At 39.8% G+C, this 15995-nt stretch overlaps 1 protein-coding gene across 3 annotated transcripts in view; it reads left to right on the top strand.

The window, feature by feature from the left end:
• KIAA0930 (KIAA0930 ortholog) overlaps positions 1-15502 on the top strand; it is a 61148-nt gene extending 45646 nt beyond the window's left edge. The window contains exons 3-10 of one of the 3 annotated variants that reach the window (XM_042890442.1): positions 357-464; positions 1768-1845; positions 4806-4907; positions 5382-5522; positions 7310-7504; positions 9667-9829; positions 11805-11960; positions 15084-15502. In XM_042890442.1, the coding sequence (XP_042746376.1) occupies positions 357-464; positions 1768-1845; positions 4806-4907; positions 5382-5522; positions 7310-7504; positions 9667-9829; positions 11805-11960; positions 15084-15124 (984 nt within the window). In that variant the 3' untranslated portion in view covers positions 15125-15502. The remainder of the gene's footprint in view (positions 1-356; positions 465-1767; positions 1846-4805; positions 4908-5381; positions 5523-7309; positions 7505-9666; positions 9830-11804; positions 11961-15083) is intronic. The other 2 variants (XM_042890443.1, XM_042890444.1) reach the window with 2 other exon arrangements.
• The last annotated feature ends 493 nt before the right edge of the window (positions 15503-15995 follow it).

The following is a 15995-nucleotide window of genomic DNA, read 5'->3' as shown; positions in this document are numbered from 1 at the left end:
GCTGGTGTGATGGCTTTGAGTTCCAGTTCCTGCTGCATGGTATTTTTCTCCAAACAGCTACCAGATGGATAAATGTGTGCATTCATCTAATGTGTTTGTATTCCAAGGGATTATGTTAAGAGAAATGCATGTCAGGGTATGGGCACCAATCTTTAAGTCACTGTAGCTAAAACATACCCACACATAAGGAATAAACGAAGTTTTGCTTCCATGAAAGGTCTTGGGCAGCAAAATCTGATCCTTACAAAAACATGTCAGGAATATTTATTGGCAATGTGTAGTTTCTGGAGTCAATATTAAATATGCACTTGGCACCTTTGGGTAGTATTTTTCAAAGAGATTTGTTATTTTCTTAGCAGGTTGAAGTTGAAGTTTATCGAAGAGATTCCAAGAAGCTTCCTGGGCTGGGAGATCCTGACATTGACTGGGAAGAGAGTGTCTACTTGAATCTCATTCTACAGAAGGTAACAGTGATGCTTACTTAATTTTCACATGTTGTTAATGGTGCAAGGGTTTAAGGGAAAGCTTTAATCTGTCCACTTTCCTCTCTACTATTGGGAGGATTGATGATTGAACATTTGATTGAACATGAATGATTGAACATTTCTGGAAAATGGAAACAAAACATGTTTTTTGCTTTTGTTAGAGTCTGAATGAACAAAACCAGGAATAATTGTTCTTTTCTAGTAGAGTCATAAGAGCTTTCTTCAAAATCTTTGAATATATCCAGTAAAGCTGAGCTGAATATTATCTGAAAGCTCTGCAGAATGGAAGGCTTTGTCAAGTATAATAGTTTTTGAGTGTGAATAACTATTTGACCAGCAGTGATTTCGTTAGTTCAGCCGACAGAGGGAACTGCTAAATGAAACCGCAATGGGATTTTTCTGCTGTATACATCAGAGCTTTATTAAGCCTTTTCTTTCTGTTGGTGGAAAGATGAAACTAGCACATCCTATTTTTTTTAAATTATCTTGTGTTGTTCAGTTACTGTGTGTCATGTTGTTGCTTTGAGAAGGTGAATGCTGTTGGAGTCTTTCCAGATCTCTGAGAAGTTTTGTTGATTATGGTTTTAAAATGAGGCTGCTGCCTCATTGCGCACATCCTGGAGAATAAATTTTTTATTCTCTCCCAATCTTTCTCCCCTTCCTCCCAGAACTCAAATTGCAGAAGTTCACTGCAAAGAGTGTTTTCTGTATGTATTTGGTGTTGATTTAAAACATAATCTGTCAGAAGCACTACAGTCAGAATTTGGAGATGCTGCTACAGCTGAACACTGCTGTCCAGAGCTGTTACACATGCACATTCTAAGTGTTCTTGGGTTGTTTGGCAGGCTGCATCAATGCATTCTGATCTTTTTCATTTTTGCTTATGTTGATTATTGATTTCATTATGCCCCTTTTGAAAGGAGGAAATATTTTCCATTTCTACTGTAAAGTGTTCTGTGTGTTATGCTCATTCTCCACTTGACCAGTTGGCTTTAGTGTTAAACAATACTGACAGATGTTTCTTTACCCATAGGTTGTGCACTCTAGCAAGCATCTTCATAGAAGATTTTTTCAGCGTTGCTGAGTTAGCCCACAAATTTATGGTTTTTTATTATCAAGAAAACTGTAGGGGTTTCAGGATGATAAAGAGAATAGCAGTACCAAAACATTTTACTACTTAGCCAGAGAGCTGAAAGAGATGAAGATGGAATGTGTTCTGCTATGTACACTTTATTTTTCTGACTTTAAAACTTCATTTTTCTATCTGTTGTCCTTGTTTTAGCTGGATTATGTGGTGACATGTGCTGTGTGCACACGCTCCGATGGAGGAGATATTCACATTCACAAAAAGAAATCTCAGGTGAGATTACCCTATTCTTACTGTGGATAAGAGGTTGGCATCCAGTATTTGCTAATCCTAAAAATTGTATCAACACCAGCACAGCAGTTCTCATGCTGTGCTCTGTCACAGTTTCATCCTGCTGAACCAGCTCAGGTCTGCCTGCTGATAAATCTTAGCAGTCTGCTAAATGTGGGATCTAAATGTACATTATAGCCCATCTCAAAAAGCCATAAAGACCTCTCTGCACTCTCAAGATTTGTATCTTTGCTTAGTGGATTTGCAAAAAGTGAGCTGAGAGGAGTATGTCTGACTGTTAGGGTGAAATCAGAGGTTCACCCAGTTTGTACAAGTCATGAGTTTAAAAAAAAAAAAAAAAATCCTGCAGGATACATTTGTAATGTAGGTATATTAAACAGTAGGCAATTTACTGATTGGCATCTTATCTTTTTATTGCTTTTTATGCAGTTCCTATTTTCTTCCTTAAATTGCTTATTCCTTACATCAGCCCACAGAGGACTTTCATAGCTGATGTGTGTAGCATACAGTTAATCCAAGGTTTAACATAGGGGAGGAGACTGAATGATAAGCATGAAGTGGATGGGAATAAGAAACCCTAGACTTCTTCACCCATTTTTTCAGCAGTTCTTGCAATACTTTTTCCTGGTTGACAGAAATTCAACTCTAAAAGGTTTCTGTTGCATAAACTGTTCATCCCAGAGATTTCAACTTCTTTTGTTCTCTCAGCTGCTTGTGTGGCTTTAGCTAAAATAAGTCAGTGTTTTAAAATCCTTTAACCAGTTTTACTTCATTGAAATAAATTGTTTTGCCTACAAAGAAAACTAGCACTGCTGATTATTTTATTTACAATTTGCACGTTGGGCACAAAAATCCCTCCTAGTTTAAGGAGGGATCCCTAGTCAATGTTGTAACGTGTTGCTGTTAAGGCAACAAGTCTTTTATTTCTCATTACTGTTTCTGCTGTATACAAGTTCAGATTTCACCCTGAGTTAACTTCTGCAAAATTCTTTTGAGAAAAACAAATCTGTAAATATTGAGCGTGCCTTTGAAAACTAGGAAGATGAGAATAAGAGGCCTGCCCAAAGCACTTGGGCAATGTTCTGTGGAAGAGTGAGGTTTTCTCTTCCTCATTTCTTGAGGCTCATAATGTGAGGCTGCTTACAAATTTTGCTTTGTTTCTTCCTATCTAGGAGAAACTAGGAACATTAAAATTTACCTGGACATCCTAATATTGTGAAGCTGTTGTATAGAGAGAGGAGAAAGGGCAATTCTGTGTACTGTAGAAAGCATGTTTGCATTAGGACATTATATTGAAACATGCATGAATCAACTTCTTAAGATCTATATTACTGTTCTGATTGTTGTGGCTTTAGAAAGTATATATTATGGGTTTTTTGTTTTGTTTTTTTTTTCTTTACATTGTATGGCATAGGAACAAAGATGCCTTGAAGATGTCCTTGTTTCAGGCATCAGTCCAAGAAGCAGCAGAATTTCTTTTTAGTAATCTATGTGTAAATCATGTATTTGGTTGAATGGCTTGGAATAAGGATGTCCCAAGCTTGACAGCTTGGGTGAATTCAGATCTTTTAGCCCATGGTGAATGCGTTGAGGAAACTTGGTGTGTTTCTTTTAATTCAAAGCTTTGTAAACAGAAGTGGAAACAAAGAAAGCTACTTAGTATAAATTCCTCTCCTTTTTAAGCTATTTGTAGTCCTGTTGGACTGCTGAAATCTAAAGCTGTCAGCTTTTTAAATGTTAGTAGTTTTGGAGAGGAAATGAACAAAGAGGGGATGAGGAATTGCTTCAGAGGGGGAAGACTGTACTACAGGAAGTACGGTGGCGAGGGAAAGAAACAGAAGCGGAAGGTGGGGATGAGAAATTGAGTTCCTGTTTTCTTGAGAGCCCTCATGTCTCATTACTGAGTAATACTGGTCTTATTGTGAGACTGAGCAAACAACAACATTCATTGTACAGTGTCAGGTCAGCAGCTTCACAGTAACTCTCTTGCTGTGTTTGTGATTTTACATTACAGCAGACTGCATTAACTTAACGACAACTCAGGATGGTTTTTGGTTAATGAAAAGCATTGCCATAGAATCACAGAATCACAGAGACACCAAGGTTGGAAAAGACCTACAAGATCATCCAGTCCAACCATCCACCTATCACCAATAGTTCTCACTAAACCATGTCCCTCAACACAAAATCCAAAAGTTCCTTGAACACCTCCAGGGTCGGTGACTCCACTGCCTCCCTGGGCAGTCCATTCCAGTGCCTGACCACTCTTTCAGAAAAGTAGTATTTCCTAACAACCAGCCTAAATCTCCCCTGGTGCAGCTCAAAGTCATTCCCTCTACTTCTATCACCAGTTACATGAGAGAAGAGGCCGACCCCCAGCTCACTACAACCTCCCTTCAGGTAGTTGTACAGAGCAATGAGGTCTCCCCTGAGCCTCCTCTTCTCCAGGCTGAACATCCCCAGCTCCTTCAGCAGCTCCTCATAAGCCCTGTGCTCCTGACCCCTCACCAGCTTTGTCACCCTTTTTTGAATCTGCTCCAGGGCCTCAATGTCTTTCTTGCAGTGAGGGGCCCAAAACTGGACACAGTACTTGAGGTGCCAAAGCTGAGTACAGGGGGACAATCACTTCCCTGCTCCTGCTAGCAATGCTGTTTCTGATGCAAGCATGAGAGGTTGGTGAGAGCTCAGATGCATACAGAAACATCTACCGTGAATTAATTGATTGTTTGCACATGAAAACTCATGAATTTCATGAGTGGAAGGTTCTGTCATTATTGTAAGGGGAGCTTTGCTTTCAGGATGTCCAACCTAAGTGCAGGTGTTGGCTGACTGTGCAGTGTTGACCATGGTGTTTAGGCATTGCTTGCCTGAAAATTGATGTGCCTGTTCCTGGGCACATTTAACTGAGAAGATGTAATTTTCTTTTTCAATATCTTTCTCAGCAAGTGTTTGCATCTCCTAGTAAACACCCAATGGATAGCAAAGGAGAAGAGTCAAAGATTAGCTATCCCAACATATTCTTCATGATTGACAGTTTTGAAGAGGTGAGTTACTTGCTGCAGTGGGGTTTTGTCCTATACTGGTCTAATATCCTAAGGAGTTGTTTTCTGGCACTTTTGAAGAAATACTTTTGGCTATTTGAATATTGTGCAAGTCATGGTTATTATATATAGTATACATAGTGTGTGTGTTGTGTGTGTATATATACACTATATATATGAGATCTTCCTCATTATTTAATATCTCTGAAATCTGGATTTAGAGCTTTGGTGTAAGTCTTTTATGAAGGATTGAAGCAAGAGAGGATGATTTTAGGAGATGCCTATCCTAATGCATGATGTGCAGTGAGTACTGTCTAGAGTCTGTGATCTTTGGAAAGGCTGGGATGGAGCCTGCAGATTCCTTGCATTTTCCCATTGACATTGAATCTGCGTTAGACATAAGGAGAGGGAATCTGAAAGTATTTGAACTTCGACAGCTGCAATTTTCCTTTAAGTGTTTTGTCTTGCATCATCCAGGTTTTCAGTGACATGACTGTGGGAGAAGGAGAAATGGTCTGTGTGGAGCTGGTGGCCAGTGACAAAAGCAACACTTTCCAAGGGGTGATTTTCCAGGGATCCATCCGCTATGAAGCACTCAAGAAGGTCTATGACAACAGGGTAAGGTGATCTGATCAACAACGTCTTGTAGCAGTGATGTTAACCATAGTTTTGGTACTGAGATTGTTGGCTTTTTGTCCTGTTAGATCATCTTCATCATAATTCATCCTATTTGGCTTTGAAAGCGGCTCCATAGTTGGTGCTTTTTGTCTCAAATGGCTGAAGTTTCTCAGATCAGGATATATTAGTCTTGTGTTTGCCAAAAGGAGTAAAGCTGGTAAGCGTGGCAGGATGTGACACCAAAATAGATGTGAATAGCACAGTTCTGGGAGCCCTTCCATTTTTCTGAAACCTCATGAGTTTTTCTACTTACCTGTGAAAAGGCATGTTTTACAGGGAGATCTTGAACTCTGATATCTGTTATATTTAAAATGTTTCTGTACACAAGTACAGAGGACACTACACTGAGTTTCATTCCTGCAAAATAAGTTTTCATTGTTTTTGGATAGGAATTTGAAATGCCATCTCTCCCAGCTTCAAATTCAGTACTTAGTTTTGAAGTTGAGAGGTGGCAAGAGCCAATAAACTTCACCAAAGATTTGCTGCGAAGACAGTACTGAAGGATTAAAAAGAAAAGAAAGCCAATCAGTACCCACTGTGGCTGTAAACTTCACTTTTCTTTGTTTTTACCCCTTTCAATAGAGATTCTGAACAATTTCTCTTCTCAATTTGAAACGAGAGTTGTTTTGTAGTTTTTCTTCCAAAGAACATGAAACTAAAGTTCTCTCTGTCCTGCTATCATCTTATTGTCTGAAATTACCAGCAGATGAGACTGCAGAGTCTCTAAGGACTAAATAAGAAAGCCTTGCAGTAGAGAGACAACATTTGATGTGTTAGTGTCGTGTTATAGCTGAGGAATTGGCCATGTTGACTATGCTTGACCATGCTGCAGTTCTATTCGATGAAAAATGGAATGGTTTGTTATAATATTTGATTACAGGTAAAGGTAAATCTTCTGACTTTGTATTGTCAGAAGAAAGCAGCAGTAAGCTATGTGTATTTTGAGGGTTACTTGGGTTTTAGTTGTCTGCTTTAATTCTTAGTGCAGTATGGATTGTTATATTACGAGCAAACTTGGCTCCTTAAGGGGTTAAAGTGCTGAAAGTTGTGATAAACCACTGAAGTTTGTGGATAGATCCTTCTTATTTTACTTGACTAAACCCTGACCATTTTCATATTGTTCTGTTCTCTCTTCCATTTCTCAGTTCAGTTTTTGGTCCAGTTGTGTTGAGTGGAAACAGAACCCTTCTCTCTGCCATGAGTTCAAAAGCTGTCAGGGTTTTGTGGCAGGTGATGTTGTCGTGCAGGTGTTAATTGTGCATCAGGACTCTGTCATTACGCTTTGTGCTTGACAAAGTGAATATAAAAATGTCAGAATTATGCTTCCCGTAAGGTAGGCACACAAGCCCATTCTGCTCAAGTTTAGTTGTCTGAGATGTTTTGACTCAAGCAAACATTCCTGCACACCTGTGAGGAGCTGTGAGTGTGCCTGTCTGTGTTCCAATGTGCCATGGTGTGTTGGTTTGGGAAAAGACTTGTTATCTCAATGCGTCATTGGATAACTCTGCTTTTGGGATAGCTGAAAGAGTTGATTCTTCTCTGAGCCACTGTTTTTGTATCTGTAACATTGCTTTCCCTTTAGAATTTGCTTCATATTGGGGCTTAAAATGCTTCGTAAGAATCAAGATATTAACCATTATTCGCAAGGTTTTTACTTGTACTTAAATAAAATCATATTTTGTATCTGGGAATTAAATTGTGTGTATTTCTTATCTCATGCACTGTAGGTGAGTGTTGCAGCAAAGATGGCTCAAAGAATGTCCTTTGGCTTTTATAAATATAACAACATGGAGTTTGTCCGAATGAAAGGGCCCCAAGGGAAAGGACATGCAGAGATGGCAGTGAGTAGAGTTCCTACTGGCGACACTTCACCTTATGGAACTGAAGAAGATTCAAATCCAGACTCCCCAGTTCATGAGAGAGTAAGTAGGCTCAGGTTAAGCATATGTTTTACTTCAAAGTCAGTTGAGGGACTAAAGCTGGAATTGTCTGACATGATGGTTCTGACCTTAGTTTTGCATGTGTGTATTTTGAATATATTCAGTGTATCACAGAATCACAGAATGGCCGGGGTTGAAAAGGACCTCAAAGACCATCAAGTTTCAACCCCCCTGCTATGTGCAGGGTCTAGTGGTTACTAGACCATGCTGCCCAGAGCCAGGTCCAGCCTGGCTTTGAATGCCTCCAGGGATGGGGCATCCACAACCTCCTTGGGCAGCCTGTTCCAGTGTGCCACCACCCTCTGAGTGACAAGCTTCCTCCTAATATCCAGCCTTAAGCCTCCCTTGTCTTTGTTTAAAACCATTCCTCCTTGTCCTATCACTATCAACCCATCTAAACAGTTGTTCTCCCTCCTATTTATACACTCCCCATGTGCAGATGGATTTTAGTCACAGTTTTCCTTGATCAAATACTGAATACAGAGAAGAATGCATGATTCATATTTCTGGAGGAGTGTTTTGTTGAAACAACAGCAGTGTTGATGCTGAAAATGATGGAGCTGCCTATTTTCTATGAAAATTAATTCCATTTCTGTACAAGATGGGGTTTACCTAGAAACATGGAATTTGTGTATGGTGTAGCTTTCTTACTAAACCTCCCAGGTAACTTTTGAGGAGTTTTATGGAGAGATTTTGCCAGCAGCAGGAAGATTGTAATATTAAAGCAAGGACTATACATCTAGATGCAGAACTGTGATTATGCATATGCTGAATTCTAAAGCAAGCGCAGTAAAATATGAATGAAGTATCCAGAGATTCTGCTTTGGCCCTTAATCAATCCTACACATTGTTTTTAGTAATGATATTTAACCTAGTTAATGGGGATTAGACAGCGTTTGCCTTCAAAATATCTGTACAGGTGTGTCCTGACCCAGGCTGTGTGATTACTGATTCCCACATAACATCACTAAGCCTGTAGTTGATAGACCCACAGAGCTGCTTTCAGATGTGCCCATGGAAGAGTATGACTTCTGGATTCTTAAAAGGCCAGATGAGCAGTCACACTGAACACATTAATTGAATGTGTGTCTTCTGTACTGTAGAGATACAGTCTGTGGAAACCATGCCTGGTGGGAATTCCTGGGCTGATAGCTACCAGGCTTCCAGTGTCTCTGATGATGTATCGTTGTTACTCTTTGCTAATGGTTTTGATGGCCTTTTGTCTGCTTCTGGTTTACCCTCCAGGTGTGATAAGAAATGACTATGGAATTAAAAAGAAATTGAGACAAGCATAGATTAAAGATCAAGTGCAATTATGGGAGGATCATTTGGGTGATTGAATGCCTTTTTTTTTTTTTAAATATATGTTAATGAAAGAGGGATAACATAAGGGCTTCTTCAGTGCAACACCAATGTGGTTTAGCTATCATTCTCCACTGCATATCACTTCCCTCCATATTTACAAGGACAATTACAAGCAGTATCAGATCTCATTTTAGGAAACGTTACAGGGTTGTTAAATCAACAGTGTGAGAAAGGAAGGCTGAGATGAAAGAAATTATTTCTATAGAGAAATAATACACGTACAGTTGAGCATTGATTGGGCTTTTGTGTCATGTTCTTGGGTTAGGTAATTGCCTGGTGACCCTGCTTCACAGTGACGTTTACGGTGATCTCATGTGGCATCCATTTAACCTGGGAAACAACTACCTTGTGCTTACATGATGATGCACAGTTCTGTGTTCACTAAGTATGTTCTTAGCTTATTAAGTCTTCTGCATTTCAACACGCAAAAATAAGATTGATGTTGTTGGTGCCTAAATAAGTTATTAATCCTTTGTGATCATAAATTTTTGTGTAATGTGATCACATGACAGCTCTGAAGAGAAAGGGTTTTTTCATTATTTTATTTTTCACGTGACAGCTAAGGGTGCTGATGCATCAAAATATCTTATTTCGATGAGCAGCTTGAAGCTGAGGTGACTCTGCAGTTGACATTCTCTGACCACTATGCTAAAACTTGCAGCTAGATGCCAGTTGTTTTAAATGTGACTGCCTTGTGACACATTTCAGACTAAAACATTCTATGCTTCTAATAAGACATGAGCAAAATTTTCTCCAGCATTTCTTCTATTCTCTTTCAGCTCACGTCTTTCAGCACACCACCAACCCCAGAACGCAACAATCGCCCATCCTTTTTCTCCCCATCTCTTAAGAGAAAAGTGCCCCGAAATCGAATTGCTGAGATGAAAAAATCCCACTCAGCGAATGACAGTGAGGAGTTCTTCAGAGATGATGATGGTGGAGGTGAGACAAGTAACATCAGCTAAACAGACTTTCAGAGAGAAGGGAAAAACACATCTGTGGAAAGGGATCCCAATGCTGGATTTTTCAAAAGGTTTGCAGCATGAAAAACACAGCTCCACAGAAAGTCCAACTGTGGTGCCACTCCAAAACTGGGTTCACAGATTTAGCATCTATATGAAGGCGGAAAACCAATTTGTCTCCATGTTTAATTATGTAAAGGCTACAGTGTGGATCAGTTACTATGTAGTATGATGGGAAGAGCAGCTTTCCCATATGCAGTCCTACTGTCCCAATTTTTTTTTCCTGGAGGCTGCAGAAGATAGGCTGGGGTTCAAAGCTTTTATCCAGCAGCTTTCCATCCAGGTGATGGTGCCTGCTCAATATACTAGGTCTGATCCTAGAATGGTAATGGTCATAATGATGAACATTCTTATTATTTTCATTTTCAATTCCTTTAAAAACGTTTGAGTGGAAAAATGACTGATTTTTCCAAACATTTTATAGCATGCAAATATTAGAGCTTACGTATAAAATATTGAGATGTGTGATTTTGTTTACAGTTGTGGATGTTTTGACCTTACTGTTCCTGGGCCTTATTTAAAAATACATGTATATAGCTTTTAAAATGAGTATTTTAAAAGCTTATGCTAGGAAGTTTAATTTACTTTAGAATGGGCTTTCTGAAAGAAGCAATACCTACATTAGATTTCTTAATAAACTGTAGAAACCTGAATGTCTTACCAGTGTTTAATCAGGCACTGCAGTAATGAAATTCCATTATTGTTATTACTATTTTTTTTTTTTTTTACCCAGAAGGGAAAAAGCTGACCTTATTTCACCCAAAGTTGGGATTATTGTAGGGAAATTCTGCTATCTCTTGGCCTTGTTGGTGGAGAATAACTGGCTTGTTTGACGGTCAGTAGTGTTCTGGATCTGCTGCTGCAGATCTGACCCCAATACAGACAGACCTGATGTGCACATGAACTGCCCGAGAGACTTCACTTGATTTTGCTGTGTGCAAGCATGACGCAGCAGGAGAGTTGATCCTATTATAGCTACCAGAATTAGGTCATTCTGACCTGATCACTGTGGTGCTGTTGACGTAGTTCTAATATGTGGGAAGAGGGAATAGACTGGCCGTATGTATTTATAGGGAAAGAAATCAACATTTTCTAATCCTATGTTATGTGCTGCTGCTTTTTTCTTTGGTAAGGCCTCTGGTTGATCAGAACCTATTTTTTAAGCAAGTGCTGCTCAGAGCTTGGATCAGACTGATTCAGGAATATGTTTACTTCATGTGCTTTTTAGTGCTGTGGGTTAGGGCTAAGTTCGACAGAGGAATGGAGAGTACACTTAAGAACACTGGGATGATGTAACTCATGCATTTGTGCTTACAGCTATAAAAATCTTGAGCTTACAGGGGTTTCAGTATTTTTTTTGTTTTAAAGTATATTTGTGGATCTCGAAACTAACTTTGGCAGAAGGATCCCTGGTTTGGTTTGGGGAATGCATGGAGACCACAGTGAAATTGCTTACTAATACTGACTCTCCTTGCATCTTGTAGATTACAATATTTTTCATAAGATGGAATTTTGTTTCTGTTACACTTCAACATGAACAACTACTTTGTAAGGATATTCTATTATTTTATATACGAAGGAGGGCTTGCATAGGATTTTGCCTGTGCAGGTTCTTCCTTCCTCCTCCCTTTCTAGCTGGCCTATTAGTGGATGATGGTTTACTGCTGCTGCCAGCTGTTGCTGTAGTTCATTAGCTTCAATGTAAATAGTGAGTTCTGTATTGGGCATGTTCTAACTAATTTAAAAATAAGTGGCATGCCTGTGTGATTCACCTCTTGAAGGTGAATAGTTGGGTTTCCTTTTTTTTCTTCGGCTTTCACAAGCTTTCATTGAGTCTTACAGTGAATTACAGAAAGTACAATCACTTTAAAATTTGCTGTCTTCTACCTTTACAGATCTGCACAATGCAACAAATCTGAGGTCACGTTCCTTATCTGGAACAGGACGGTCTCTGGTGGGCTCGTGGCTGAAACTGAACAGAACAGATGAAAATTTTCTACTCTATGCACACTTAACTTACATCACTTTGCCATTGCATCGAATTTTAACAGGTGAATTTTAAGATGCATTACCTATAAACAGAATTGTTTGGTTCTCCCAGGTTGCCCCTGTGTTGTGGGATTTTACTACTAAGATAGAGGAACAAGCTTTTTTATGAAAGGAAACGTAACCTCAACAAACCCCATTTGCTGACTGTAGCAGCAAATCAGTGTGAACAAGCAGAATGGTGTCAAATTGTTCTCAGGCTTTGAGCTGATTTTCCTTTGTGAGGGTTCAAACAAGATGGTAGTTTTTTACTTCTGGAGGAGTGTTAGTGGCTTTAATACTGAGATATAAAGTTCATCTACTTCCTGAATGCAAGGCAATTCATTCTGTGCCTGTCCACTGAGCAATAGATGTATATAGCAGAGACCTTTGACTGAAAGGGCTATGGAAAGGTAGCTTTGGAATTTAGTGACCTCCTCTGCCAATGCAGAGTCCTAGATTTGTTTTCTAATTGAGTTTCTTGGATTGATCCAGGAGTCCACAGTGCCTGTAAGTCTTCTAGGCACCCGATTTCTTTAACGGGACTAAATGATTTTTTTGTGTGTCACACCATGAACAGTCAGTCCTGTGTTGATGGTCTAGCGCTGCCAATTACTATATTGATGATAGTCAAGTCTATGTTTGCTCAGGATTTTCAGAGTGCATTTGCAACCCAGAAGGCCAGCTGTATCCTGGGCTTCATCAGAAGAGGTGTGGCCATCAGGATGAGGGAGATGATTATCTGTGCCCTCATGAAGCCCCATCTGGAGTGCTGCAATCCAGGCCTGGGACCCCCAGCACAAGAAGGATGCAGAGCTATTGAAGCAGATCCAGAGGAGGGTTATTAGAAAGGTTACAAAGCGCTGGAGGATTTATCTCTCCTGGGAAGATGAATTGAGGGAGCTGATCTTGTTCAGGCTGGAGAACAGAAGGCTCTAGGGAGACCTCATCATGGTCCTTCCAGTTCCTGAAAGAAGCTTGTAAGCAGGACGGGGAGCAACTTTTTACGTGGCCTAATAGTGATAGGACAAGGGGAAATGGCTTTAAATTAAAAGGAGAAACATTTAATTTGGGTGTTAGGAAAAAGTTCTTCACTCAGAGGGCGGTGATGCACAAGTTGCCCAGAGAAGCTGTGGACGCGCCATCCCTGGAAGTGTTTAAGGCCAGGTTGAATGGGGCCCTGAGCAGCCTGAGCTGGTGGGTGGCGACCCTGCCCACAGTGGAAGGGTTGGAGCTCCATGTTCTTTAAGGTCCCATCCAACCTAAGCTATTCTATAATTCTATGACTAAGGTATCACAGTCAGTTGTAGTTTTCAACCTGAAGGCAGGTAACTGAGGTTTCAATTTTTTACCCAAATAATCCTTGTATGCCTAAAATTGCAGATGAACCAAGGAAAACTATTTCAGCAGGCGTGCTAGCCTCTCTGGGATATAGCTAGCAGTATGAGGGAGCTCCTGGGACTCTGGGATACTTTAACACTATCGCTTTCTCATTTTTTTTTTTAAGCATTCTCTTCTCTGTAAGTAAACTGTAGCTGATAAGGTAGAAAATTATACTTACAGATGCTTCTATATTATTTGCCATTTCACTGCATATAGGATAGGAGTTGATTTCAACTGAGAAGAATTTTAAAATTTCCAGTAAGAATTGATCCTCCTATAATTAAAAGTGGATTTTTATTTGTTTCAGCAAAATATATAATTATTAGTTACAACAATTGTGTTGGCATTGTTATAGCTAATTAGCTGGTGTTATCAAGCTTGCTCTCTCTCTTGCCAGAGGCATTTTAGAGTTCACACACAATGCATTGTTCCTGTTGGCACATAATACTTGCTCAAGTGATGGCACAAATGCCTCCATGCTCAAATACTTGCTTTTAGCTTGAATGTACTTTCTGAGACTTAATTTATTTGACATATGGTTGCAGGAGTCAGTGCATATATCGAGACACACAGAAATAGGACGTAAAATGTCTGGGTTATAAGGCAGGATTTTAATGTGCAGTTCTTCACTGTCAGTGTTTACTTTAGCATGGCACATCAGGTAGAGCCTATTTGCAGTCCTTCGTGTAGTGAATGCATTAGTGTCGTGCTAGCTTTCCTACAGGAGGGGAGCATTACAGAGAGATGTTGATCTCCCCTTGGTAGCTGAGGGAAGCCTGTACTGCAAAATTAAAATCCTAGGGATGGGGATCAAAGTCAAAAATATCTGGACTTTGTGTATTAATAAGACTTCCTCTGCTCTGGGCCTTCTATTCCTTCATGCTAAACAACCCAACTCTCAGCCTTTCCTTGCATGTCAGAGGGTCCAATCCCTTAATCGCCTTTGTGGCTCTTTACTGGATTACTCCACTACATCTCATTTTTTTTTTTTTAATAAGTGTGACTCAAACCCTCTGGAGCCATGGATCAGTTTTTTTTCTCGTGTCACCTTCTGTGTGCAGATGTGTGTGACCTGCCTCTTAATTAAGCATGTGCTCCCTTTTTCCACATTCTTTTTTTCTCCACGTAGCCTGGAAAAAGACCTAGCAGCCCAGTTTCCAGATGTTTCTACATATTTCCATGCCAACACTTTAGTTTTATTATTTGGGAAGATGACTATGATCAGACAAGTATCTTGAAGGTTAATATTCTGTCACACTTCGACAGTATAGAACTGAGGAGCCAACACATGGGATCAGCCTTTAGAATGCAGGAATGTAGACTTCAGGCTATAAAATAGATGAGACTGTTAAATTGCTTGTATGCACATCTTCAGAGCCAAAAGTCGTCTTAAGGTTTTTGAGGATGGTGCATTTCTCCTTTCAAGAACAAAAATAATTGGTATATCCTTTCATGCTTAAACTTTTTTTCTTTGGAAGATTGCCACTCTCTCCATGTTGAGACACATGTTGTTTCATGCCGCTATAAGTGATACTTAGGTCAGATATATCATGTCTGTGTGATGGGATATACTTGAGACTTAGCATTTAGCATCTTTCAGGTAGGGAGAAATTGGATCAGACTTCATTTATAGGCAAAATTTCATGCTAGCTGTGTTTTGAATTCTGTGATGTAACAAGGGGTGTATGCTGCAGTCCAGAATTGCTTGTGTGGTGGCTACTTCCAGGTCCTCCTAAGTGTGCTGTTTCTTTTTATTTCTCTCCCAGATATCCTGGAAGTGCGGCAGAAACCAATTCTGATGACATAGCAGAGAGCGGGCACAGCCTTGGAGCCTTGTTGCCAAGTGCCTAACCTCAGCAGTTTTCTGTGCTAACACTACCATCTAGTGTCAGGAACATAAACCTCCGCAGAAAAAGGGAAGTCAAAGAATACCAGCCGATCAAAAGTGCCTCTTTCTTCCTTCCTCTGCTGTCATACACCATATGCACACTTGCAGTACATCACTTGAGTGTTTCCGACTGGAAGAGGACTTTCAACAAAACAAAAGAAGGGGCTGTGTCTGAAACGTGTCATTGCTTTATGAACAGTTTATTACTATGTTTACTTTATAACTAAGAAACCAACAACGTGTACAGAATGTGTTAAACTTTATATTCTTTGAAAGAAACAATTTCATAATGATGTACTAATGAGCGTTGTTCCATTGACTCTTGCCCATACTCTCCTTGTTGGATTGGCTTCCTGTGTGTGAGCGTGTGTATGTGTTGAGACTGAAGGGATAAGGCGAATTCCTGCTGAGGGAGGAAAAGGGAAAAGATGCTATAAAAACACATTGCCACTTGGTTATGTGCAGTGGGTTAGGTTAGAGATTGAAAGAGGCTTAAAATGTTCCCATTTGTTCATGTGTCAGTGTTAGGACAGGAGAACTCTGCTGACAAATTCTTGTATCTACCAAAGAACAGCAACATTTTCATCCTCAAGAACCGGTGAAGAAACCGAGCCAGGGAAGAGAAGGCTAAAATGTGCTGCTATAGTAAAGCTAAGGTTCATATCCACTACTAATGCTGCTTATCTCTTTTAGCTGAGTCCATGCAAGTCAGAGGCTAATGTGGAAAAACTGGAAACCTCACGTGAACTCCAGAAACATAAATCTTATTGATAACCAACATCCTCCTGCA

Source organism: Lagopus leucura, unplaced genomic scaffold, assembly GCF_019238085.1.
Source record: "Lagopus leucura isolate 7727_CA_CO unplaced genomic scaffold, USGS_WTPT01 Super-Scaffold_100159, whole genome shotgun sequence".
Taxonomy (NCBI): Eukaryota; Metazoa; Chordata; class Aves; order Galliformes; family Phasianidae; genus Lagopus; species Lagopus leucura.
This window is presented reverse-complemented; position numbering and strand designations above follow the sequence as displayed.